Here is a 25,751-nt window from a genome sequence, read left to right on the forward strand (position 1 = left end):
GTTAGCAGTTAGGTCTGTGTGGCAAGACTGGTGACTTAATTTCTCCTTTTGGCTTATTTGTATTTTTAATTTTAAAATGGCAATGACATTCATTCATTCAAGAAGTATACTGAGTAACTACAACATATCAGATATGTACTGCTTTTTTTTTTTTTTTTTTTTTTTTTTTTGAGATGGAGTCTCGCTCTGTCACCCAGGCTGGAGTGTTGTGGCGTGATCTCGGCTCACTGCAAGCTCCGCCTGCTGGGTTCACGCCAGTCTTCTGCCTCAGCCTCCTGAGTAGCTGGGACTACAGGCGCCCACCATCACGCCCGGCTAATTTTTTTGTATTTTTAGTAGAGACGGGATTTCATCGTGTTAACCAGGATGGTCTCGATCTCCTGACCTCATGATCTGCCCGCCTCGGCCTCCCAAAGTGCTGGGATTACAGGCGTGCGCCACCGCGCCCGGCTCATATGTACTACTTACGAACAAAAAAAGACTATTAAAGGTCCAGTCTCCAGAGGCTCAAGAAGACCATTAGTGGCTGGGTGTGGTGGCTCATGCCTGTAATCCCAGCACTTTGGGAGGCTGAGGCAGGCAGATCACCTGAGGTCGGGAGTTCAAGACCAGCCTGACCAACATGGAGAAACCCCATCTCTACTAAAAATACGAAATTGGCTGGGCGTGGTGGCACATGCTTGTAATCCCAGCTATTTGGGAGGCTGAGGCAGGAGAATCGCTTGAACCCGGGAGGTGGAGGTTGTGGTGAACTGAGATCGCGCCATTGCGCTCCAGCCTGGGCAACAAGAGCGAAACTCTGTCACAAAAAAAAAAAAAAAAAAAAAAAAAAATTAGTTCAGGGCCTATGTGAATGACAGTTACAAAATTTAGTATCCTTTTTTTTTTCCTTTTGAAACAGAGTCTTGCTCTGTTGCCTGGGCTGGAGTGCAGTGGCGCAATCTCAGCTCGCTGCAACCTCTGCCTGCTTGGTTCAAGCTATTCTCCTGCCTCAGCCTCCCAAGTAGCTGGGATTACAGGCGCCCGCCACCACGCCCAGCTAATTTTTTGTATTTTTTTAGTAGAGATGGGGTTTCACTATGTTGGCCAGGCTGGTCTCAAACTCCTGACCTTGCGGTCTGCCCGCCTTGGCCTCCCAAAGTGCTGGGATTATAGGTGTGAGCTACTGCACCTGGCCCGATATCCATTTTCATATGTGACTGTGCCAAAGGTCAGTGTAAAACATAAGCTCCTTAAAAGCAGAAGCACACATCTGTGGTTTCCTACACAGACAAGAGCAGTATCTCACATAGGCAGTAGGTGCTTAATAAGTATTTGTTAAAGAAACACAGCTTTTAACATTTTAAATCTGCTTCTCCAGACCCCCACCTTTCCTGTTGGTAGGTCACTTTGCTAATGAAGCCAACTCTTTTCCAGCTCCCACAAACGGGACTTTTCCTGCATGATCTAGGTCCTAGAGTCTAGGACAAGACCCACTTCAGGCAGGCTTGCTGGGAAATGCCTGCCCTGGCCTCTCCCGACAGTAGGTGGGCTATTACTGCTCCAGCTCACTGTCAAACCCACTTTGGGTCCAGAAATCAGTCATGTAAGATTTGCAGCAGGATTCTGTTTCCCAGGAAGCCCAAACTATAATTACGTACAATATAAAAATCTGCTTTCTTCAAATTCTAAATCAAAACAGGGTAAAAGACTCTATAAAAAATAATCATTCAATTAAAAGTTCTCAACTGTGAATATGAAACTTTAGGGCTGACACTCTGATTAAGAGCCATCAGGATTAAGCAAGTTTCATTGCGCGAAACTCAAACCAACATTTATGCTCCATTCTCTTGGTGCGTTACAATCCATCCCAACTCACCTCTCATCACTCTCACACTCATCCTCCTTTTCCTCTTAGAAAACACCGCACTCTGCACAATTCCTGCAGACTGCTAACGCTAGAAGCACACATGGCTCTACTGAGTCCCCAGAGAATCACTTTACTTTTGATAGTTACTACTTAAAATATTGTCCCCACCCCCACTTCCTCGAGTCACTGTCCAATCTGCTTTACCAATGACTCAGTGGATCTGACAGTTCATCAGACTGGAAGAACTATACCTCAAGGGAAGAGACACTAGCTTTTCCCCCCTGTGGAGGATCTGACAAAACCCCACTCTCCCCTTCACATGCTGAAGGAACTAGCTCTAGGTCCCCAGAATGCCAACCCTTGGAAAAGGAGATAAAAAAAGAAGAAAAAAAAAAAAAAGGAAAGGAAAAGAAAGAAGTAAACATTTTCTTCAAGCACCAAGTTACAACAAGCTATGCAAGACTAGGCATTAAAATTTGTCAAGCCATAGATCCTGTGAGTTAAAGAAATCTAAACCAAATATCTGAAATAGTTCAACCCTTATTTAAAATGGCTAAAATGAGGGTAAATCCAGTCAGTCACCATTTGTCAAAGGAAAATAAATTTACAAAGTAGCCTCACAGCAAACATTTGAAAAATTTCCTTAAAAAATCCAATAATGATACAAAAAGTTACCCAGGCGTGGTGGCACATGCCTGTGATCCCAGCTACTTGGGAGGCTGAGGCAGGAGAATTGCTTGAAACTGGGAGGCAGAGGTTAAAGTGAGCTGAGATCATGCCATTGCACTCCAGCCTGGAAAAAAAAAAAAAACCTCCTTCCATATAAAAAAAAAAAAAAAAAAAAAAAGGAAAAAGAAAAAGAAAAAAGAAAATAAAAATAAAAAATCTAATAATGTAATTTCTTTTCTTTTTTTTTTTTTGAGACGGAGTTTCACTCTTGTCACCCAGGCCGGAGTGCAATGGCATGATCTCTGCTCACCACGACCTCCACTTCCTGGTTGCAAGTGATTCTCCTGCCTCAGCTTCCTGAGTAGCTGGGACTACAGGCATTCACCACCACACACGCCTAATTTTGTATTTTTAGTAGAGATGGGGCTTCACCATATTGGCCAGGCTGGTCTCAAACTCCTGACCTCAGGTGATCTGCCTGCCTTGGACTCCTAAAGTGCTGGGATTACAGTCGTGAGCCACCGTGCCCAGTTAATGTAATTTCTTTCAACAAACTGAATATGGGAATATCTGTTTTTTTGTTTTGTAATGGTCCTTGGAGAGCAGGGCTACCCCATGGGCAGTAAGCCCAGAGTAGCCGAGATTTCTGAATTTCAAAAGAGGCCAGGCACGGTGGCTCATGACTGTAATCCCAGAACTATGGGAGGCCGAGGCAGGCTGATCACCTGAGATTAGCAGTTTGAGACCAGCCTGACTAACATGGCGAAACCCCGTCTCTACCAAAAATACAAAAATCAGCTGGGCATGGTGGTGCATGCCTGTAGTCCCAGCTACTCAGGAGGCCAAGTCAGGAGAATCGTTTGGACCCAGGAGACAGAGGTTGCAGTGAGCAGAGATCACGCCACTGCACTCCAGCCTGGAAAACAGAGTGAGACTCTGTCTCAAAAAAAAAAAAAAAAGTAAAAAAAAAAAAATATATATATATATATATTTTTTTGAGACGAAGTCTCGCTCTGTCACCCAGGCTGGAGTGCAGTGGCACGATCTTGGCTCACTGCATGCTCCGCCTCCCAGGTTCATGCCATTCTCCTGCCTCAGCCTCCTGAGTAGCTGGGACTACCGGTGCCCGCCACCACGCCCAGCTAATTTTTTGTATTTTTAGTAGAGACGGGGTTTCACCGTGTTAGCCAGGATAGTCTCGATCTCCTGACCTCATGATCCTCCCGTCTTGGCCTCCCAAAGTGCTGAGATTACAGGCGTGAGCCACTGCACCTGGCCAATAAATAAAATTTCTAAAGAAAAAAATATTAATGCCAATTTGTCTACAATAATTCAAAAAATGTTAAACTTGTCAACCTCCAACTTTTTTTTTTTTTTTTTTTGAGACAGAGTTTTTTGCTCTTGTTGCCCAGGCTGGAGTACAATGGCATGATCTTGGCTCACTGCAACCTCTGCCTCCTGGGTTCAAGCAATTCTCCTGCCTTGGCCTCCCCAGTAGCTGGGATTACAGGCGTGCACCTCCACGCCCAGCTAATTTTTGTATTTTTGTGTGTGTGTGTGAGAGCAAATTAATTTATTTAGTATTTTTTCCATTCCATATCATCAGGATTGATTTCAACTTTCCTTTTACCTACATCAGACCAGCTGGTACTCAAAACTGTACCACCAGACTCCACAAAGGATTGGTTCATGGCACATTTCACTTCATCAGAACCATCTGAAGAGATCTGCTGAAATAATCTGTTTAAAGCTGCATCTCCCTCCAACTTTTCATTATTTTCTTCTTTGATATTACCCACTAATTTATCCCAATTTCTTGTATAAGGAGATGATGATGGATGTAGGTTCTTTACACCTGCTATGAATTGTTTTGGTGTAGGCACATCTCCTTGCCCCTCTAGCTTTTCCCATCTCACAGCCTCTGGCTTTTTCAGTTTGATTTCAATCTTTGCTGAAACTACTTTAAATATGCTCTGTTCTGGTATTATAGGATGAAGTTCCAGTTTAAAATTGTAATCCTCTCCAGAAGGAAGTTTAACCAAAGCAGACAATTCTTTTTCTGAAAATTCCACATTTACATCATTCTTTGAACATTCTTGATCATAACTGTAATGACTACTTGAGATTCTGTTTGATACCAGTCATACTTGATTTTTGACTGATGAGTCCACACCTCAGATTCTGGGCCATTCTGAGCTTCTTGACACCTTTTAATCCACACACTGAAATTAGCATCAGCACTATCTAATTTTTGTCCGGTAAAAATTTCTAGGGCAGCAGCATAGTTTTTTTCATAGCATTCACATATTCCTTTTCTCAACATAGCAGTGGAATTATTTGGATTGAGTTCGAGAGACTTCTTTGCATCAGCAACAGCAACACAGTAATTCCCAAGAAGAATGTGACAATAAGCTCTTTGACACTAATATTATGTATCATCTGGTTTCTGTTCCAAAGCCTTAGTCAGCTCCTCTAATGCCGCCTGGGGGTCCTCATCAATTAGAGCATCCAAGAAGCTCTGGAAAAACCTCTGGGATGTTGCAGGTCCTACTGCAGCTGCCACCATCCTCATAGTCACTGTTACTGCCGCCGGAGCTGCTACTATCGCGGTTACCACCTCCGCCACTGCCCAAGGGGGAAACTTCTCAATTTTTGTATTTTTAGTAGAGAAGGGGTTTCTCCATGTTGGTCAGGCTGGTCTCCAACTCCCGACCTCAGGTGATCCGCCCACCTCGGCCTCCCAAAGTGCTGGGATTACGGGAATAAGCCACCACACCCAACCAACTTTCAACTCTTAACAGAAGTTTAGATGTTCAATTAGTTTTTAATTTTGTCTTCTGTAAACATTTTGCTAATAACAGTTCTGTGCAAAAAGAATCTTACTAGGCCGGGCGCGGTGGCTCAAGCCTGTAATCCCAGCACTTTGGGAGGCCGAGGCGGGCGGATCACGAGGTCAGGAGATCGAGACCATCCTGGCTAACACGGTGAAACCCCGTCTCTACTAAAAATACAAAAAATTAGCCGGGCGTGTTGGCGGGCACCTGTAGTCCCAGCTACTCAGGAGGCTGAGGCAGGAGAATGGCGTGAACCCGGGAGGCGGAGCTTGCAGTGAGCCGAGATTGCGCCACTGCACTCCAGCCTGGGGGACAGAGCAAGACTCCGTCTCAAAAAAAAAAAAAAAAAAAAAAAAAAAAAAAAAAAAAAAAAAAAAAAAAAAAAAAAAAAAAAAAAAAAAAAAAAAAAAAAAAAAAAAAAAAAAAGAATCTTACTGACAAACATAGTCTAAATCCAACACAAATAGAAGTCCAACACAAAAAAGCTAAAAAAGTTTTATCTTTATCAAATCTAGCATCCCAAATAACCACAGTCTTATCCTGGGCAGCAAATAAAATATAAAGTCACAGAGACTTAGCATTTTACACATGGACAGGACCTTAAGATCACCTAATCCAATTGCTTTATTTGACAGAAAAGGAAAAGGCGGCCCACAGGGGTTAAATGATTTATCCACATTAGTGGCCCTGTGGGGTTTCCACAGAGTGGCAGACCACTGAAGAATTTTTTTTTTTTTTGAGACGGAGTTTCGCTCTTGTTGCCCAGGCTGGAGTACAATGGCGTGATCTCGGCTCACCACAATCTCTGCCTCCTGGGTTCAAGCGATTCTCCTGCCTCAGCCGTCTCGACTAGCTGGGATTACAGGCATGCACCACCACTCTCGGCTAATTTTGTATTTTTAGTAGAGATGGGGTTTCTCTATATTGGTCAGGCTGGTCCCGAACTCCCAACCTCAGGTGATCCACCTGCCTTGGCCTTCCAAAGTGCTGGGATTACAGTGAGCCATCCCACCTGGCCTGAAGAATTATTTTAACCCTGGTTTGTGATCAATCTGAACACCAGTTCATCTAAATGAGATCCTTGGAGGCAGATGTGAATCATGCCAACGTGAACACAAATTGCTGATAGTGTGAAGGAAATGTCACACAGGTAGGCTCCTTCTATGGTAGAATTCATTAGACGAACAAGTTTCAGGAGGACCACACTCAGTCATGAGACTGAAATGGGGCTGGATCTCTAGCAAAAGCAATATAAGATTCAAAAGATTATTAGCCATAATCCTCTTTTAGTTATGTCTTATGGGCTACAATATCACCACTGGGCTAACAACAGAAGAAATATGGTTTCTTAAGCACACTAAAACTGTCTATAATATTTATGTTATCAACCATTTGTTTGATTCATCTTCTTTTATAAACACTGGACCACAGGAGGTCCCTTTTAACTGAATGGAAAATAATTCACTGACTGTCACATTAGAGTCTGAAAGAACTAATTAAGCTTTATAATTTACACTTGTGGAATAACTTAACTGGGCTTAATTAAATTTGCTCCAAACATTTCCTTTTATCCCTTTTGTGGCCTCTCATTTTAGAAATGACCAATTAAATTAAAATTTCATTTTCAGGCCAGGTGCTGTAGCTCATGCTTATAATCTCAGCACATCGGGAGGCTGATGTGGGTAAGAGTCAGTTCATACCCATGACAGTTATTAAACCACTATGCAACAATGAAATATTGTTATATAGCCAGGCCCGGTGGCTCACGCCTGTAATCCCAGCACTCTGGGAGGCTGAGATGGGCAGATCACGAGGTCAGGAAGTTCAAGACCAGCCTGACCAACATGGTGAAACCCAGTCTCCACTAAAAATACAAAAATTAGCCGGGCCTGGTGGCGTGAGCCTGTAATCCCAGCTACTCAGGAGGCTGAGACAGGAGAATTGCTTGAACCCAGGAGGCAGAGGTTGCAGGAGCCGAGATCGCGCCATTGCACTCCAGCCTGGGCAACAGAGTAAGACTCTGCCTCAAAAAAAAAAAAAAAAAGAAATATTGTTATATGACTAGATCTATGAAATTACTTCTTTACTCTTTTTAGTTTTTGAGATGGAGTCTTGCTCTGTTGCTCAGGATGGAGCGCAGTGGTGCGATCTTGGCTCACTGCAACTTTGGCCTCCAGGGTTCAAGCAATTCTCCTGTCTTAGCCTCCCGAGTAGCTGAGACTATAGGCACACACCACCGCACCCAGCTAATTTTTATATTTTTAGTAGAGATGGGGTTTCACTGTATTGGTCAGATTGGTCTCGAACTCCTGACCTCAGGTGATCCACCCACCTTGGCCTCCCACAGTGCTGGGATTACAGGCGTGAGTCACTGTGCCCAGCCCTTACTTTTTTGACACAGTGTCTAGCTCTTGTCGTCCAGGCTGGTGTGATCTCGGCTCGCTGCAGCCTCTACCTTCTGGGCCCAAGCGATCCTCCCACCTCAGTCTCCCAAGTAGCTAGGACTACAGGCGTGCGCCATCATGCCCAGACTAAATTTTTTGTAGAGACAAGGTCTCACTATGTAGGCCAGGCTGATCTTGAACTCCTGGACTCAAGGGATCCTCCCACTTTAGCATCTCAAAGTGCTGGGATCACAAGCGTGAGCCACCACACCCAGCTATTTCCTTTCTTCCTCCCTCCCTCCCTTCCTTCCTACCTTCGTTTTATTTCCATAGGTATTTGAGGGAACAGGTATTTGGTTACACAAGTTCTTTAGTGGTGATGTGTGAAATTTTGGTGCACCCAAAATCTTAACAAGATCGTAGTATGCAAAAAAAAAAATGAAGTTGAGCCTTATCTCTCCTCATCTATAAAAATCAACTAAAAATAAGGCAGGCCGCGGTGGCTCATGCCTGTAATCCTAGCACTTTGGGAGGCCGAGGCAGGCAGATCACCGAAAGTCGGGTGTTCGAGACTAGCGTGACCAACATGGGGAAATCCTGTCTCTACTAAAAATACAAAATTAGCCAGGTGTGGTGGCACATTCCTGTAATCCTAGCTACTCGGGAGGCTTGGGGCAGGAGAATCAACCGAGAGGTGGAGGTTGAGGTGAGCCGAGATCATGCCACTGCACTCTGGCCTGGGCAACAAGAGCAAAACTCAGTCTCAAAAAAAAAAAAAAAAATTTAACTCAACATGGATAAAAGGCCTAAATTTAAGTGCTAAAACTTAGAATTTTTAGAGGAAGACATGGTAAATCCTTATGATCTTGGATTTAGATATGGCATGAAAAGCACAAGCAACAACAAAAATAAGAATTAAATTTCATCAAAATGAAAAACGTTTATGCTTCAAAGGACACCTTCAAAAAAGTGAAGAGACAACCCTCAGAATGTGAGAAAATAACTATAAGTCATATATCTGATAGTTGTATCTAGGACATATAAAGAACTCTTGGCCGGATGCGTTGGCTCATGCCTGTAATCCCACCACTTTGGGAGTCTGAGGCAGGTGGATCACCTGAGGTTGGAAGTTCGAGACCAGCCTGGCCAAAATGGTGAAACCCCATCTCTACTAAAAATACAAAAATTAGCTGGGTGTGGTTATGCACATCTGTAATCCCAGCTACTCGGGAGGCTGAGACAGGAGAACTGCTTGAACCCAGAGGTGGGTGAGCAAAGATTGTGCCACTGCACTCCAGCCTGGGCAACAGAGTGAGACTCCCTCTCAACAACAACAACAACCACCAAAAAAAAACCACAAAAAAAAAAACAAAAAACAAAAACAGGCCGGGCACGGTGGCTAACACCTGTAATCCCAGCACTTTGGAAGGCAGAGGTAGGCAGGTCACTTGAGGTCAGGTGTTTTTGAGATCAGCCTGGCCAAAATGGTGAAACCCCGTCTCTACAAAAAATACAAAAATTAGCCAGGTGTGGTGGGCAGCTGTAATCCCAGCTACTCGGGAGGCTGAGGCAGGAGAATAATTTGAACCCGGAAGACAGGGGTTGCAGTGAGCCAAGACTGCACTACTGCACTCCAGCCTGGGCCACGGAGCGAGACTCCATCTCTAAATAAATAAATACCAAAAAACACATCAGAAGAAAAATACATTATTCTATTACGATCAATCATTGTTATTTCAAAAACCTATCATCTCCCAAATGTATGCCGCAAACATTCACATCTAAATCAACGAATATAGCCAAAATATCAATCCTGCCCAAGAAACTGTGTTCTAAGATTCCTTTGGGTATTAAGACTTTTAACAAAAGAAATTTTCTAAAGAGATAAATAATTCAGTTAAAATTTGTGGTACAAAAAAACTGTGGAATAGTAACAACATTCACACATGTAAAAATCATGTTATAACATACAAACATTTGAACACACTTGTCTTAAAACCTTAGAGCAGCTCTGTTCAAGAGAAATATAATTAGAGCCATAGCCAACTGCAGTGGCTCACACCTGTAATTTCAATGCTTTGGGGGCCAAGGTGGGAAGACTGCTTCAGCCTAGGAGTTTCACTTCAGCCCAGGAGTGTTAGGACTATATTGGGCAACACAGTGAGACCCCAGCTCTACAAAAAAAATTAAAAAGTAGCTGGGCATGGCGGTACATGCCTGCCGTCTTTTTTTTTTTGGAGAGGGGGAGCGTTGGGACGGAGTCTTGCTCTGTCGCCGGGCTGGAGTGCAGTGGCACAATCTCGGTTCACTGCAACCCCTGCCTCCTGCATTCAAGCAATTCTCCTGCCTCAGCCTCCCGAGGAGCTGGGACTACATGGGTGCGCCACTACGCCCAGCTAATTTTTGTATTTTTAGTAGAGACAGGGTTTCACCATGTTGGCCAGGATGGTCTCGATCTCTTGACCAAGTGATCTGCCCGCCTCGGCCTCCCAAAGTGCTGGGATTACAGGCATGAGCCACCAAGCCCAGCCCATGCCTGTAGTCTTAGTTATCCGGGAGGCTGATGTGGGAGAATTGCTTGAGGCCAGAAGTTTGTGTGTGGTGTAGTGAAAGTTTATGGTACAGATTTTTTTGTAAAAGACAAAAAAAAAGGAAGAAATATAATTGAAGCCATAAATGTAATTTAAATTTTTCTAACAGACACGTTTAAAAAATAACATTAAAAGAAACACGTAAAATTATTTTTATTTTATTTTATTTATTTATTGAGACGGACTTTCACTCTTGTTGCCCAGGCTGGAGTGCAAAGGCGCCATTTGGGTTCACTGCAACCTCCACCTCCACCTTCTGGGTTCAAGCGATTCTCCTGCTTCAGCCTCCTAATAGCTGGGATTACAGGCATGTGCCACTACACCCACTTAATTTTTTTGTATTTTTAGTAGAGACAGAGTTTCACCATGGTGGCCAGGCTGATCTCAAACTCTTGACCTCAGGTGATCCACCTGCCTTGGCCTCCCAAAGTGCTGGGATTACAGGTGTGAGCCACCTCGCCTGGCCTATTATATTTATTTTTTTTGAGACAGAGTCTCGCTCTGTCGCCCAGGCTAGAGTGCAGTGGCACAATCTCGGCTCACCACAACCTCCGCCTCCCGGGTTCAAGTGATTTTCCTGCCTCAGCCCCCGTGTAACTGGGACTACAGGTGCCCGCCACCACACCTATATTTACAGCTATATTCATCTATATTTACAGCTGCTCCCATGACTTGCATTACTGCCTGAGCTCCGCCTCCTGTCAGATCAGCAGCAGCATTAGATTCTCATAGGAGTGCAAATCTTATCGTGAACTGCGCCTGCAAGGAATTTAGGTTGTGTGCGCCATATGAGAATCTAATGCCTGATGATCTGTCACTGTTCCCATAACCACCACATGGGACCATCTAGTTGTAGGAAAACAAGCTCAGGGCTCCCACTGATTCTACATTATGGTGAGTTGTATAAATTATTTCATTATATATTACAATGTAATAATAATAGAAATACAGTGCACAATAAATGTAATGTTTTTGAATCATCCTGAAACCACCTCCCCTGCAACCCTGTCCACAGAAAAATAGTCTACCATGATCCTGGTCCCTGGTGCCAAAAAGGTTGGGGTCTGCTGCTTAAATTGATGCGTTTATATTTCTTTCCAGCCAATTCCCGCAACCACTGTTCTGATTTCTAGCAACATAAATTAGTTTTGTCTATTCATAAAGTTTTGTTTGTCATATAAATGGTATAAACGGAATCACACAGTAGATACCTTATGTGAAGGAAAAGAAGAAACAGAAAAATGTTTTGAGATTCATCCATGTTAACTTGTGCATTAGTAATTGGTTTTGGTTTGAGACACGGTCTCACTTTGTCACCCAGGTTGGAGTGCATTGGTGCAACCTCAGCTCACTGCAGCCTCAAACCTACAGGGCTCAGGTGATCTTCCCACCTCAGCCTCCTGAGCAGCTGGAACTACAAGCGTGCAGCACCGTGCCTGGCCAATTTTTTGTACAGACGGGGTTTCACCATGTTGCCCACACTTGTCTCAAACTCCTGGACTCAAGCAATTTGCCTGCCTGGACCTCCCAAAGCGTCGGGATTACAGGCATGAGCCACTGTGCCCGACCTCACTGGTTCTTCCTTATAGCTGACTAGTATTGCAAAATACGAGTGTAATACAACTTAGTTATCCATTCTTCTACTGATGAATACCTGAGCTATGTCTAGGTTTTGTCTACCAGGAGTAAAGCTGCTATAAAATTCTTTTGTGGACAAGTTTCTGTTTCTCTTTGGTAAACATCTAGGAACAGAACCAGCTTAAAATTTCAAGGTCATAGCATTTATTTAATTCCAGGGCCCAGAATGTTTGTGTGAGTATGTTATCTCCTTAACTGAATAAAACTTACGGCTTCATACAGCATTGAGTGGTTCAGAAACTGAAGCAAATTTCTAAAAGTGTCATTATGTGTACAGCTGGTGCTTGGAATCCACAGGTTCCAAATCTGTAGATTCAACCAACTATAAATAGAAAATATTCTAAAATAGCTGGGGGCGGGGGCTCACGCTTGTAATCCCAGCATTTTGGGAGGCCGAGGCGGGCGGATCACGAGGTCACGAGATCGAGACCACGGTGAAACCTCATCTCTACTAAAAATACAAAAAATTAGCCGGGCGTGGTGGCAGGTGCCTGTAGTCCCAGCTATTCAGAGAGGCTGAGGCAGGAGAATGGCGTGAACCCGGGAGGCGGAGCTTGCAGCGAGCCAAGATCGCGCCACTGCACTCCAGCCTGGGCGACAGAGTGAGACTCTGTCTCAAAAAAAAAAAAATAATAATAAAATAAAATAAAAAATAGAAAATATTCTAAAATATAATAATAAAAAAAGTACAATAATTTTTTTAAATTAAAAACCAATACAGTATGACAACTGTTTATATAGCATATATAGTGCACTAGGTATTATAAGTACTCTAAAGATGACTTAAAGTATATGAGAGAAGGCTGGGTGCAGTGGCTCATGCCTGTAATCCCAGCACTTTGGGAGGCCAAGATGGGTGGATCACTTGAGGCCAGGAGTTCAATACCAGCCTGGCCAACATGGTGAAACCCCATCTCTACTAATAATACAAAAATTAGCCAGGTGTTGTGGCACACACCTGCAATCCCAGCTACTTGGAAGGCAGAAGCAGGAGAATCGTTTGAATCCAGGAGGAAGAGGTTGCAGTGAGCCAAGGTTGAGCCATTGCACTCCAGCCTGGGTGACAAGAGCAAAACTACGTCTCAAAAAAATAAATAAATAAAATAAAAATAAGTAAAGTATATGAGAGGATGTGCACAGGTTATCTGCAATTACTACACCATTTTACATAAGGAATTTTATATCTGAGAATTGTGGTATCTGTTGGGGGCCCTGGAATCAATCCCTCAAGGATACCAAAGGATGACTGTATAACTTTCTTGATCCATTATATTAGTATCTCTAAGTTCATCCAAACCTTACAGTTAAACTAGTTAGTTGATTTCTGAGACATTTTCCTAATTTGGGGCCACATTTTATTTTATTTTATTTTATTTTTAATTTTTATTTATCTATTTTATTTTATTTTTGAGACGGAGTCTCGCTCTGTCGCCCAGGCTGGAGTGCAGTGGCGTGATCTTGGCTCACTGCAAGCTCTGCCTCCCGGGTTCACGCCATTCTCCTGCCTCAGCCTCCCGAGTAGCTGGGACTCCAGGTGCCTGCCAACACGCCTGGCTAATTTTTTGTATTTTTAGTAGAGACGGGGGTTCACGGTGTTAGCCAGGATGGTCTCGATCTCCTGACCTCGTGATCTGCCCGCCTCGGCCTCCCAAAGTGCTAGGATTACAGGCTTGAGCCACCGCGCCCGGCCTGGGGCCACATTTTAATTTCAATTGTGAGAATATTTTTCTGAAACTACCTTGATTTAATATAGAATCTTGCAACTTAATTATTATCTGCCTTCCAAAAACATACTTGGTAAATTGGTTAGAATGAAATTTTTTGGACTTACCTTAATTTATGTACAAATGAAAAACAACAAAAATACTCAAGGGGCTATAAACCTATATCATAAAAAGTGGCCATTGGAAAAGTCATGATCATTTACTGCATATTAGTTATGCTGGAAACAGAAAATGGGGATTTGCATTGGTGTCTTGGGTATTATTGAGCACAAGGGGTGAAATATAATAGTCCATAAAAGCTAAACTATATACTAGTCACATTTTCAATAACCTTAAAGAGTTCAGGTCAGAAATAGATGAAATCTCAAAAGAATTTCACAATCTTAAAACACAGTGCTCAGGTTCCTTACATAGAAGACAGCTGGCTCCTGCCACAGAATTGCCCTTTAACACACCCAACTGCATTGTGAGCTTTACGGCTTTGAAAATTACAACACAATTCTTTTACGACTACTCCCCTTCACCATTGGTGTCCACGTTACCATTGCTACTGTCTGGCATAGCAGTCCTTTTTATAAATCTACCCTAAAGCTCCTTCCATCTTGTACTGTTTCCTTTCTCCCTCCCATCTGCTCCATAAGAAAAAAATATATATATATACTACAGAATCCACTCTCGCCTCACTTTATGATGACGGCATTCCCTATGGAAGCCCTATGCTCCTTTTCACACACACAAAAAATGGAAATATTATTATTTTCTCTGAAAATCATCAATCCTCCTACTATGACATATGGAAAGCAAACAGCTGGACCCGTGAAAGGTACAAAACTCTTTGAGAGGAATCCCATCCTGTATGCACACTTCTCTTTAATGACATTCTCAGAAGGTAAAGTTAAATTACACAACTCTGCAGATGTTTAACTACTGTAAGACAATATACTACTTTTTGTGTGTGTGTATGTGAGACAAAGTCTCAGTCTGTCACCCAGGCTGGAGTATAGTGGCACAATCTCGGCTCACTGCAACCTCTGCATTCTGGGTTCAAGCAATTCTCCTGCCTCAGCCTCTAGAGTAGCTGGGACTGCAGGTGTGTGCCACCATGCCCAGCTAATTTTTTTGTATTTTTAGTAGAAACAGGGTTTTGCCATGTTGGCCAGGCTGGTCTCGAACTCCTGACCTCAGGCGATTTGCCTGCCTTGGCTTCCCAAAGTGATGGGATTATAGGCGTGAGCCACTGCACCTGGCAGAAACAATATACTTCTTAAATTGCACACATAAATAAAGCAATCCTAAGATTAGTACTCATTAAGCCAGGTGGGTGGCTCATGCCTATAATACCGGCACTTTGGGAAGCTAAGGCGGATGGATCACCTGAGGTCAGGAGTTCGAGACTAGCCTGACCAACATGGTGAAACCCCATCTCTACTAAAAATATAAAAAATTAGCCAGGCGTGGTGGCGTATGCCTGTAATTCCAGCTACTTGGGAGGCTGAGGCAGGAGAACTGCTTGAACTCAGGAGGCGGAGGTTGCAGTGAGCCAAGATATGCCATTGCACTCCAGCCTGGGAGACAAGGGCAAAAATCCATCTCAAAAAAAAAAAAAAAAAAAAAAAAAAGATTAGTATTCATTCAAGTAAACTTGTAAAAATTAAATCAAGTTTGAAAAACTGTTTCAAATGTCTTCTTCATTAAGGATTCCCTTTAAATGGGTATAACCATATTCACTGCAGCATTATTTGTACCAGCAAAAGCTGGTGAAACAAAGGTTTGTGCTGATACGGGAACAAAGTAAGGTACACAGCAGTTTACAGACTATAAAATTACTGGTAAAGGCCAGATGTGGTGGCTCACGCCTATAATCCCAGCACTGTGGGAGGCTGAGGCGGGCAGATCACTTGAGCTCAGGAGTTTGAGACTGGCCTGACCAACATGGTGACACCCCATCTCTACCAAAAATACAAAAATTAGCAAGGTGTGGTGGCACACGCCTGTAATCTCAGCTACTCAGGAGGCTGAGGCATGAGAGTCGCTTGCACCTGGGAGGCGGAGGTTGCAGTGAGCTGAGTTCCTTCTACTGCACTCCAGCCTGGGCAACACAGCGAGACTGTCTCAGAACAACAGCAACAACGACAACACACCAAAACAAAACAATAAAGCTATACCACATGAAAAGAAGTTCATTAGAGAAATGCAAATAAAAATCACAATGAGAAAGCACTACACATCTTACTTCCCTATTAGAATGAGTAAAGTAAAAAGTGCCTACAACAAGCCAGGTGCGGTGGCTCATGCCTGTAATCCCAGCACTTTGGGAGGCCGGGGCGGGTGGATCACGAGGTCAAGAGACCATCCTGGCTAACATGGTGAAACCCATCTCTACTAAAAATACAAAAATTAGCTGGGCATGGTAGTACACATCTGTAGTCCTAGCTACTCAGGAGGCTGAGGCAGGAGAATTGCTTGAACCCAGGAGGTAGAGGTTGCAGTGAGCCGAGATCATGCCATTGCACTCCAGCCTGGCGGAAAAAAAAAAAAAAAAAAAACCTACAACACACACAAATATCAAAACAAGTATGTGATGAAAAAATAAATTTTTTTTAAAAAAGAAAATACGAAATATTGTGGTAAAGAAACTGGATCACTCATACACCACTGGTGGGAATGTAAAATGGTATGGTCACTCTGTTAAAAGAGTTTGGCAGTTTCTTTTCTTTTCTGTTTTTGTTTTTTTCTGAGACGGAGTCTCACTCTTGCTCAGGCTGGAGTGCAGTGGCACGATTTCGGCTCACCACAACCTCTGCCTCCTGGGTTCAAATGATTCTCCTGCCTCAGCCTCCAGAGTAGCTGGGACTACAGGTGCGCGCCACCATGCCCGGCTAATTTTTTGTATTTTTAGTAGAGACGGGGTTTCACTATGTTGGCCAGGCTGGTCTCGAACTCCTGACCTCGTGATCTGCTCGCCTCGGCCGCCCAAAGTGCTGAGATTACGGACGTGAGTCACCGCGCCCAGCCTTGGCAGTTTCTTAAAATATTAGACATGTAACTCCCCTACTATGCAGCACTGTTGGACATTCATCCCTGAGAGACAAAGATTTATGTGCACATAAATACCTGTGAATATTTCTAGCAGCTTTATTTGTAACAGCCCCGAACTGGAATAAAGCTAGATGTCCTACAAAAGGTGAATGATTAAACTGAGGTACAATCATACCATGGAATAATATTCACCAATAAAAAGGAACAACAATTGATTTACTCAGCAAACTTACGTGAATTTTCCAAGAATTATACTGAATGAAAAAAATCAATCCCAAAAGGTTACATACTGTATGATTCCATTTATATAACATTTTTGAAAGACAAAATTATAGAAATTAAAAACAGATTAGTCATAACCAAGGGTTAAATAAGGGGCAGGAGCAGGAGTGGAAGTGGGTATGGCTATAAGAGGGCAACATGAGGGATCTTTCGTAGTAATAAAAATGTTCTGGGTTAGGCACGGTGGCCCACAACTATAATCCCAGTGCTTTGGGAGGCCAAGGTGAGAGGATTGCTTGAGGCCAGAAGTTTGAGATCAGCTTGGACAGGACAGCAAGACCTCACACCTATACAAATTTTTTTTTTTTTTTTTTTTTAAGATGGAGTCTCGCTCTGTCGTCCAGGCTGGAGTGCAATGGCGCGATCTCGGCTCATTGCAAGCTCTGCCTCCCAGGTTCACGCCATTCTCCTGGCTCAGCCTCCCAAGTAGCTGGGACTACGGGTGCCCGCCACCATGCCCGGCTAATTTTTTGTATTTTTAATAGAGACAGGGTTTCACCATGTTAGCCAGGATGGTCTCGATCTCCTGACCTCGTGATCCACCTGCCTCGGCCTCCCAAAGTGCTGGGATTACAGGCATGAGCCACTGCACCCGGCCACAAAATTTTAAAAAAAATTTTAAGAAATTGAATGTAATGAAAATATTGTGGCCAGGCGTGGTGGCTCACGCTTGTAATCCCAGCACTTTGGGAGGCCGAGGCGGGCGGATCACGAGGTCAGGAGATCGAGACCACGGTGAAACCCTGTCTCTACTAAAAATACAAAAAAATTAGCCGGGCGTGGTGGTGGGCGCCTGTAGTCCCAGCTACTCAGAGAGGCTGAGGCAGGAGAATGGCGTGAACCCGGGAGGCGGAGCTTGCAGTGAGCCGAGATTGCGCCACTGCACTCCAGCCTGGGCGACAGAGCGAGACTCCGTCTCAAAAGAAAAAAAAAAAAAAAAAAAAAAAGAAAATATTGTAAAACAACAAAAAAAGTTCTGTATCTTGACTGTATCAGTGTCAGTATCCTGACTGTGACATTGTACTAAAGTTCTTTTTTTGTTTTGAGACAGTGTCTGTTGCTCAGGCAATAGCATGATCTTGGCTCACTGCAACCTCCCTCCGCCTCCCCAGTTGAAGCAATTCCCCTGCTTCAGCCTCCCGAGTAGCTGGGACTACAGGCACATGCCACCACACCTAGCTAATTTTCGTATTTTTAGTAGAGATGGGGTTTCACCATATTGGTCAGGCTGGTCTTGAACTCCTGACCTTGTGATCCACCCACCTCGGCCTCCCAAAGTGCTGGGATTACAGGCATGAGCCACCGCGCCCAGCATGTACGAAAGTTCTGTAAGAAGTTATCTTTGAGAAAACTGGGTAAAGGGTAGATTAGGTCTCTATATTGTTTTTTATTTTTAGAGACAGAGCCTCGATCTGTCATCCATGCTGGAGTTTGGTGGTAGAATCACGGCTTACTGCAGCCATGACCTCCAGGGCTTAAAGTGATCCTCCCACCTCAGCCTGTCAGCTACCTGGAACCACAGGCATGCAACATCATGCCCAGATAATTTTTTTTCTTTTTTTCTTTCTTTTTTTCTTTTGAGACGGAGTTTCACTCTTGTTGCCCAGGCTGGAGTGCAATGGCGCAGTCTTGGCTCACTGCAACTTCTGCCTCCTGGGCTCAAGTGATTCTCCAGCCTCAGCCTCCCAAGTAGCTGGAATTACAGGCACCCGCCACCACACCTCGCCAACTTTTGTATTTTTAGTAGAGATGGGGTTTCACCATATTGGCCAGGCTCATCTCGAACTCCTGACCTCAGCTGATCTGCCTGCCTCTGCATCCCACCAATGTGCTGGGATCACAGGCGTGAGCCACTGCACCTGGCCTAATTTTTTGATTTTTTTAGAGACAGGGTCTCACTATGTTGCCCAGGCATCTGTATTACTTTTTAGACTATTATGTGAATCTACAATCGTCTCTAAATGAAGTTTAATTTTTAAAAAAAGACACCATGGAGTGAAATAAACAAATAAAACATAACTATTTGTGCAATGAAGTCACAGCAGGCTTAAAGGGAACTGTGTAGAAAAGGACCATCTAAAAATCAGTGACCAGCATAAGAAGTTAAAAAAAGAGCAAAATAAACTCAGAGTTAGTAAAAGAATAAAATAAAGAGCAGAAATGAAATAGAAAACAGAAAATGAAGTATAAGTCTATTCTCTGAAAACATCAATCCAATATGTAAATTGCTAGCAGGACTGCTTAGGAAAGAAAAGACAGAAAGCGAGAGATCCCACAAATATCAAAAATGAAAATTGGCCGGGCGCAGTGGCTCACGCCTGTAATCTCAGAACTTTGGGAGGCCGAGGCGGGTGGATCACCTGAGGTCAGGAGTTCGAGACCAGCCTGGCCAACATGGTAAAACCCTGTCTCTACTAAAAACACAAAAATTTAGCCAGGCGTGCTAGCAGGCATCTGTAATCCCAGCTTCTTGGGAAGCTGAGGCAGGAGAATCGCCTGAAACTGGTAGGCAGAGGTTGCAGTGAGCCGAGATCACACCACTGCACTCCAGCATGGGACAGAGAGTAAAACTCCGTCTCAAAAAAAAAAAAAGAAAGAAAACAGAGGTATAACTGCAGATTCTACAGACATTAAAAAGGTAAAAAAATATTATGAACAATGTTAGGCCAATAAATTTGACAACTTAGAAAATTCCTTGAAAAATAATACTTAACCAAACTGAGATGAGATGAAATACAGGCCGGATGCTGTGGCTCACGCCTGTAAACCCAGCACTTTGGGAGGCCGAGGTGGGCGGATCACGAGGTCAGGAGATCGAGACCATCCTGGCTAACACGGTGAAACCCTGTCTCTACTAAAAATACAAAACACTAGCCCTGCATGGTGGCAGGCGCCTGTAGTCCCAGCTACTCAGGAGGCTGAGGCACGAGAATGGTGGGAACCCAGGAGGCGGAGGTTGCAGTGAGCCAAGATCACGCCAATGCACTCCAGCCTGGGCGACAGAGTGAGAATCCATCTCAAAAAAAAAAAAAAAAGAAATACAAAATCTGAAAAAAGTGTTCTGTTGAACAAGTTGAATTCATTATCAAAAATTTTCCTGCAAAGAAAATCCTAGGCTAGATGGTTTCACTGGTGAATTCTATCAAATACTTCAGGAAGAAGTAATACTTGTCCTTTTTATTAGTTCAGGGGTACATGTTCAGGTTTTTTATATGGTAAACTTGTGTCATGGGGGTTTGTTGTAGAGATTATTTTGTCACCCAGGTACTAAGCCTAGTACTCAACAGTTATTTTTTCTGATCCTCTCCCACCCTCCACCCGCCAGGAGGCCCCAGAGCCCATTGTTCCCCTCTTTGTATCCATGAGTAATACCTATCTTACACAGACTCTTGCAGAAAACAGAGGAAGATGAAGCACTTCTCAACTCATTTATATGGTCAGCATAATCCTGAAACCAAATCTGACAAAATAATTTCAAGGAAAGAAAAGTATGGACCAATCTTCCTCATGGATATAGAAGCACTTATTCCCAACGAAGTATTAACAAATCAAATCTAAAAATTTATATAAAAGAAAATACATTCTAACCAAGTAGGGTTTATCACAAGATTGAAAGATTGGTTTAACATTTGATCAGTGTAATTCATCATATTAACAGTATAAACAAGATAAAAAAGAATGTGTTCCTTTTTTTTTTTTCTTTGAGATGGAGTTGCTCAGGCTAGAGTGCGGTGGCACACTCATTGCAACCTCCGCCTCCCAGGTTCAAGCAATTCTCCTGCCTCAGCTTCCCAAATAACTGGGATTACAGGCACCCGCCATCGCGCCCAGCTAATTTTTGTACTTTTAGTACAGACAGGGTTTCACTATCTTGGCCAGGCTGGTCTCGAACTCCTGACCTAGTGATCCACCAGCTTCGGCCTCCCAAAGTGCTGGGATTACAGGTATGAGCCACTGTGCCCAGCCATAAATGTGTTCATTTCAATAGATGCAATGCTAATTTTGTTTAGATACTCACTTTAAGTTTTCTAATTCCTGTTTTCTCAATGGAGAAGAAGGTGGAGCTGGAATGAATTTATCTCCATCATGGCTTTTACTGCTAAAATAGAGGTAAGAGTCTTAATTATGAAGAGCAACAAATAAATAATTAAACGTAAAATTTTGTTTCCCTGTCCTTACTCCCAACTTTTCTTTTGAGACAGAGTTTTGCTCTTGTCGCTCAGGATGGAGTGCAATCGCACGATGTCGGCTCACTGCAACCTCTGCCTCCCGGGTTTGAGTGATTCTCCTGCCTCAGCCTCCCGAGTAGCTGGGATTACAGGCACACACCACCACGCCCAGCTAATTTTTTGTATTTTTAGTAGAAACGGGGTTTCACCATGTTAGCCAGGCTGGTCTCGAACTCCTGACCTCAGGTGATCCGCCTGCCTTGGCCTCCCAAAGTGCTGGGATTTACAGAGGTGACCCACCTCGCCCCGGCCTCCCGTGTAACTTTTTACAACAAAAGTGTAAAAGAGTTAAACAATGGAAATGCTTAGTAATTTGGTAACACTAACATCTTAAAGCTATATTATATATTAGTTTCTTACCCCACTGCTCCCGCCCCTCCAATACTGCTTTAAAAAATCTCTAACTGAAAACAGTATCTTTACTACAGAAAGGAAGTAACTGAAAATTTTCACGCATTTCTCATTATTCTAATTACCCTAACCCCCCAACCCCTGCCTTTTCTTGAGACTGAGTTTTTGAGACTCTGTTGCCCAGGCTGGAGTGCAGTGTGGCATGATCATAGCTCACTGCAGCTTCAAATTCCTGGGCTCAGGCAGTCCTCCTACATCAGCCTCCCAAGTAGCTGGGACTAATGGTGCCTGGCACCACATTCAACTAATTTTTTTATTTCTTGTAGAGATGGGGTCTCATTATGTTGGACAGGCTGGCTTCGAACTCCTAGCCTCAAGTAATCCTTCAGCTTTGGTCTCCCTTAGCACTGGGATTACAGGTATGAGCCACCATGCCTGGCCCACATTTTCTATAATAAACATGTATTGATTGCTATTATAATCAAGAAAAAATGCTGGGATGGGAGATGTAAGTTTAACGATACCATGTATAAAAAGCAGAATTTCCAGCTGGGTGTAGTGGCTCATGCCTGCAATCTCAGCACTTTGGGAGGCCGAGGAGAGCAGATCACTTGAGGTAAGGAGTTCAAGACCATCCTGGACAACATTGCAAAACCCTATCTCTACTAAAAATACAAAAATTAGCTGGGCATAGTGGCGCTGGGCCTATAATCCCAGCTACTTAGGGGGTTGAGGCAGGAGAATCACTTGAGCCTGTGAAGTGGAGGTTGCAATGAGGTTGAGATCATGCCACTGCTTTCCAGCCTGGGTGACAGAGGGAGACTCTGTCTCAAAAACAAACAACAACAACAACAAAAAAAAAAAAAAAAAAAAAAAGAAAAGAAAGAAGCTGAATTTCCTATATATAATGGTACGTGTTTTGTCCGTACTAGATAAAGTTCTCCCAATTTCTATAGAGTCACATAATTTTTATTTATGTATTTATTTTTAATTTTTTTGAAGAGATGGGGTCTTGCTATGCTGCTCAGGCTAGACTTGAACTCTTGGCCTCCTCCAGCACCCCAAAATTGCATAATTTTGAATTTATACTAGAAAACCAGAAATATATAAAAATATTCTGGAGGTTAGTGATTATAGTATATTAAGAGGATAATAAGAAATGAGCAGCTTTAGGAGTTAAGTGTTTATTTTAATAAATGTTTTGTTTTTTTGAGATGGAGTTTCATTCTGTCACCAGGCTAGATGGAGTGCAGTGGCATGATCTTGGCTCACTGCAACCTCTGCCTCCCGGGTTCAAGTGATTCTCTTGCCTCAGCTTTCCTAGTAGCGGGTATTATAGGTGCCCACCACCACGCCCAGTTAATTTTTATATTTTTAGTAGAGATGGGGTTTCACCATGTTGGCCAGGCTGGTCTTGAACTCCTAACCTCAAGTGATCTACCCATCTTGGCCTCCCAAAGTGCTGGGATTACAGGCTTGAGCCCCCACACCTGGCCAAATTTTTTTGAAGCTGTCTGACAACAGGACTTCTTACAAATATCCCTCTTGTCAATGAAAAGCTGCTACTTTTTTTTTTTGAGATGAAGTCTCACTCTGTCGCCAAAGATGGAGTGCAGTGGCACAATCTCGGCTTGCTGCAACGTCTGCCTCCTGGGTTCCAGCGATTCTCTTGCCTCAGCCTTTTACAGGCAGGCATGAGCCACTGAGTCTGGCCGAAGCTGCTACTTTCTACTTTTCTTTTTCAAGGATCTCTCCTAACTTAGCCTTCACCTTATTTCTCTCTTCCAGAAAGACTTAGAAACATAAATACTTTCCTTTCTTGTTATGCAAAACAGAGAATTTCAGAAATTCAGGTTGGAGATTTTAGGAATTTACTTAAAGAACAAAGGGTTTACTAAAGAAGTCCTGAAAGGATTTTGCCAAGGGAGGTCATAAGGATTAGAATACCTGCAAGTTTCACTGCTTTCGCTGCTCTCTGTGTTCCCACCTAATTGATTACTATTTTTAGCCCCATTTTCCTGCTTTGGATCTTGCTGTTCTTCAGGTAGCAGCAACAAGGCATTTCTGAGACATATGGCTGCAAACTCCATACTGGCTACAGGAATGGCCGAAGACTGCCCATCACTTAAAAGAACAAAACCAAATTAGCTAAGTGGATAAAATATTTTAAAATAAGGCTTTTTTATTATGAGGAATAAAACCAATCGATTATAAATGAAAGCTATGTCTTTTGGTAGGTAGAAATTTTAATATAAGCAGTTATAAAAGCATGCTAAAGAACCCAAATCCTAAGTATAGGTTGTAAATAGTATAAATAATGGATTGCAAGTATATAAATTACATACACTGTGTCTCCAGGAACGAGACCAAGGGGGAGAGACAATTCGATGTATATCACAATGTTAATGTTAACATATTACAGAAACTGCAGACAAGGGCAACTGTAATGAGGGCAAGGAGAGGTATATTAAGAATGGGATGAAAGGGAAGAAAACAGATTTTCACGTCTAAGCCTTACTTTGGTTGATCCTTGCTTTCAAAAATGCCTCTATACACTTTGAAACAGCAACATTACTTTTTGTCTTATAATTTCATTGACATTTTATACAACTTTGTTGGTTTGATATACCCAAACAGAATTTTTACTAGGGAAAAATAAAATTTTGAAAAGTAGTAACAACTTTGAAATTGCTTTAAAACTTTGAAATGCTTTATCGTAATAGTTTTAAAAAATATTCCTGCATTATAGTTTAACTAAATTATTGTGTATCTGATATTTTTTAAACTTTGGAAAAACTTTTAAATGGTACAGAACAATTTTCTTCTTTGACAGAAACAAATTAAGGCAGCTAATTATTTGCAAAGTTTGCCACTACAAATAATGGCAATTCCAAATTGTCAAATGAAGATTATACATGTGACAGCTTCTATACTGCTTTGGTTGCTTTATGTTTTAATACACCTTTTTTCTCTGAATAGCAAGAATTCGCTTTCATGTATTTTCAGTCCTAGGGACTATAAGAAAATACCTAAACGAAAAGTATCAATGATAACCAAAACTACATAAAAAGGAGATACCAAGATGCCCTCTTCTGGACATAATTAATAATGGCACTGAACAGACTAGGGTTTCCTAGGCCATCAGTAATTGCAGCACCTATGGATGTAATAAACCAAAATCACGTTAGATAACATTCACTATGGACCTATACATGAGGGTCTGTTTGTTGAAATAGCAATAAAATCTAGTTACAAAGTGGTTCCTCCTATGCAATGATAAATCCTAATCATACTTTTATATATAAGTAACATTATGTAAACTAGTATTAAATATATATACACTTTTTCTTTGCAAAATACTTACTTATAAACAGTATTCTGTATAGACTGTGATGCCAAAACTATTTTACGATGATAGCCTTGACCAACAATAGACTGTACAATTCCTTTTTTGCTGGGAAGGCCTTTAGTTTCTTGTTCAGAAGTCTACAAAATACAAATAATTTCCAATAAATTTAAGGGAACTGTAAGATGTGGTATAAAAAATGAGGGAATACCTCTCACAATTACTCTAAATTTAAGAAAGTTCTTAAAATCAATGAGGACTTTTTTTGGTGATAATGGAAACATGTTTGGTATTAGTGGAAAAAGTATATAAGGCTGAAAATCTGGGATATGTGCTACATTTTGTTTACATGAGATTGGAGAAAATTCTAAGAACAAAATCCAATTCAATTATGTCCCAATAATTTATTTAGAATCATTTACTTAGAATATCCTAGACCTCCATGCTACATATTACAGGTACTTTGACAACAGAGTAAGGAAAATACAAGACCCCAAAATAGTGTAAAAGAAAAATGAAGCAGCTCCACTTCCTAAAACACAGATCATTTCCTTCTTAATTCAAAGTATTAATTACATTGTCAACAATATATAAACTTTAATAAGCTGTACATGGTAAAAATTTACATGGACACAATACTTGCCTTCTAGGAAATTAAAATCCCCACACCAAATGCATAAACATTAAATTGAAAATAACAAAAGCTACTAACACATACATAGTACTTTAGGATATTTGATTAAGATGTATTATCTCACTACAGAGCTCACAGTGATAATTTCATTTGTGATCCCCCTTCATTCTAAGTCTCTAAT

General features: G+C 42.3%; 1 protein-coding gene and 1 pseudogene across 15 annotated transcripts in view; both read right to left on the bottom strand.

Moving 5' to 3' along the window:
* CNOT10 (CCR4-NOT transcription complex subunit 10) overlaps window positions 1-25,751 on the bottom strand; it is a 95,920-nt gene that overhangs the window by 17,650 nt on the left and 52,519 nt on the right. For 9 of the 15 annotated variants that reach the window (XR_009214476.1, XR_009214475.1, XM_058442388.1 and 6 more), the window contains exons 11-13: window positions 24,955-25,076; window positions 23,538-23,714; window positions 21,029-21,109 (exon numbers count right to left, since the gene is read on the bottom strand). Coding sequence is in view for 13 of the 15 variants with exons in the window: in XM_058442388.1 (XP_058298371.1) it covers window positions 21,029-21,109; window positions 23,538-23,714; window positions 24,955-25,076 (380 nt within the window). In the remaining 2 variants the exon portion in view is untranslated. The remainder of the gene's footprint in view (window positions 1-21,028; window positions 21,110-23,537; window positions 23,715-24,954; window positions 25,077-25,751) is intronic. The other 6 variants (XM_058442391.1, XM_058442390.1, XM_058442386.1 and 3 more) reach the window with 2 other exon arrangements.
* On the bottom strand, window positions 4,015-5,281 carry LOC116473699 (protein SGT1 homolog; annotated as a pseudogene).

This window comes from Hylobates moloch, unplaced genomic scaffold (assembly GCF_009828535.3).
Source record: "Hylobates moloch isolate HMO894 unplaced genomic scaffold, HMol_V3 SCAFFOLD_8, whole genome shotgun sequence".
Classification (NCBI taxonomy): Eukaryota; Metazoa; Chordata; class Mammalia; order Primates; family Hylobatidae; genus Hylobates; species Hylobates moloch.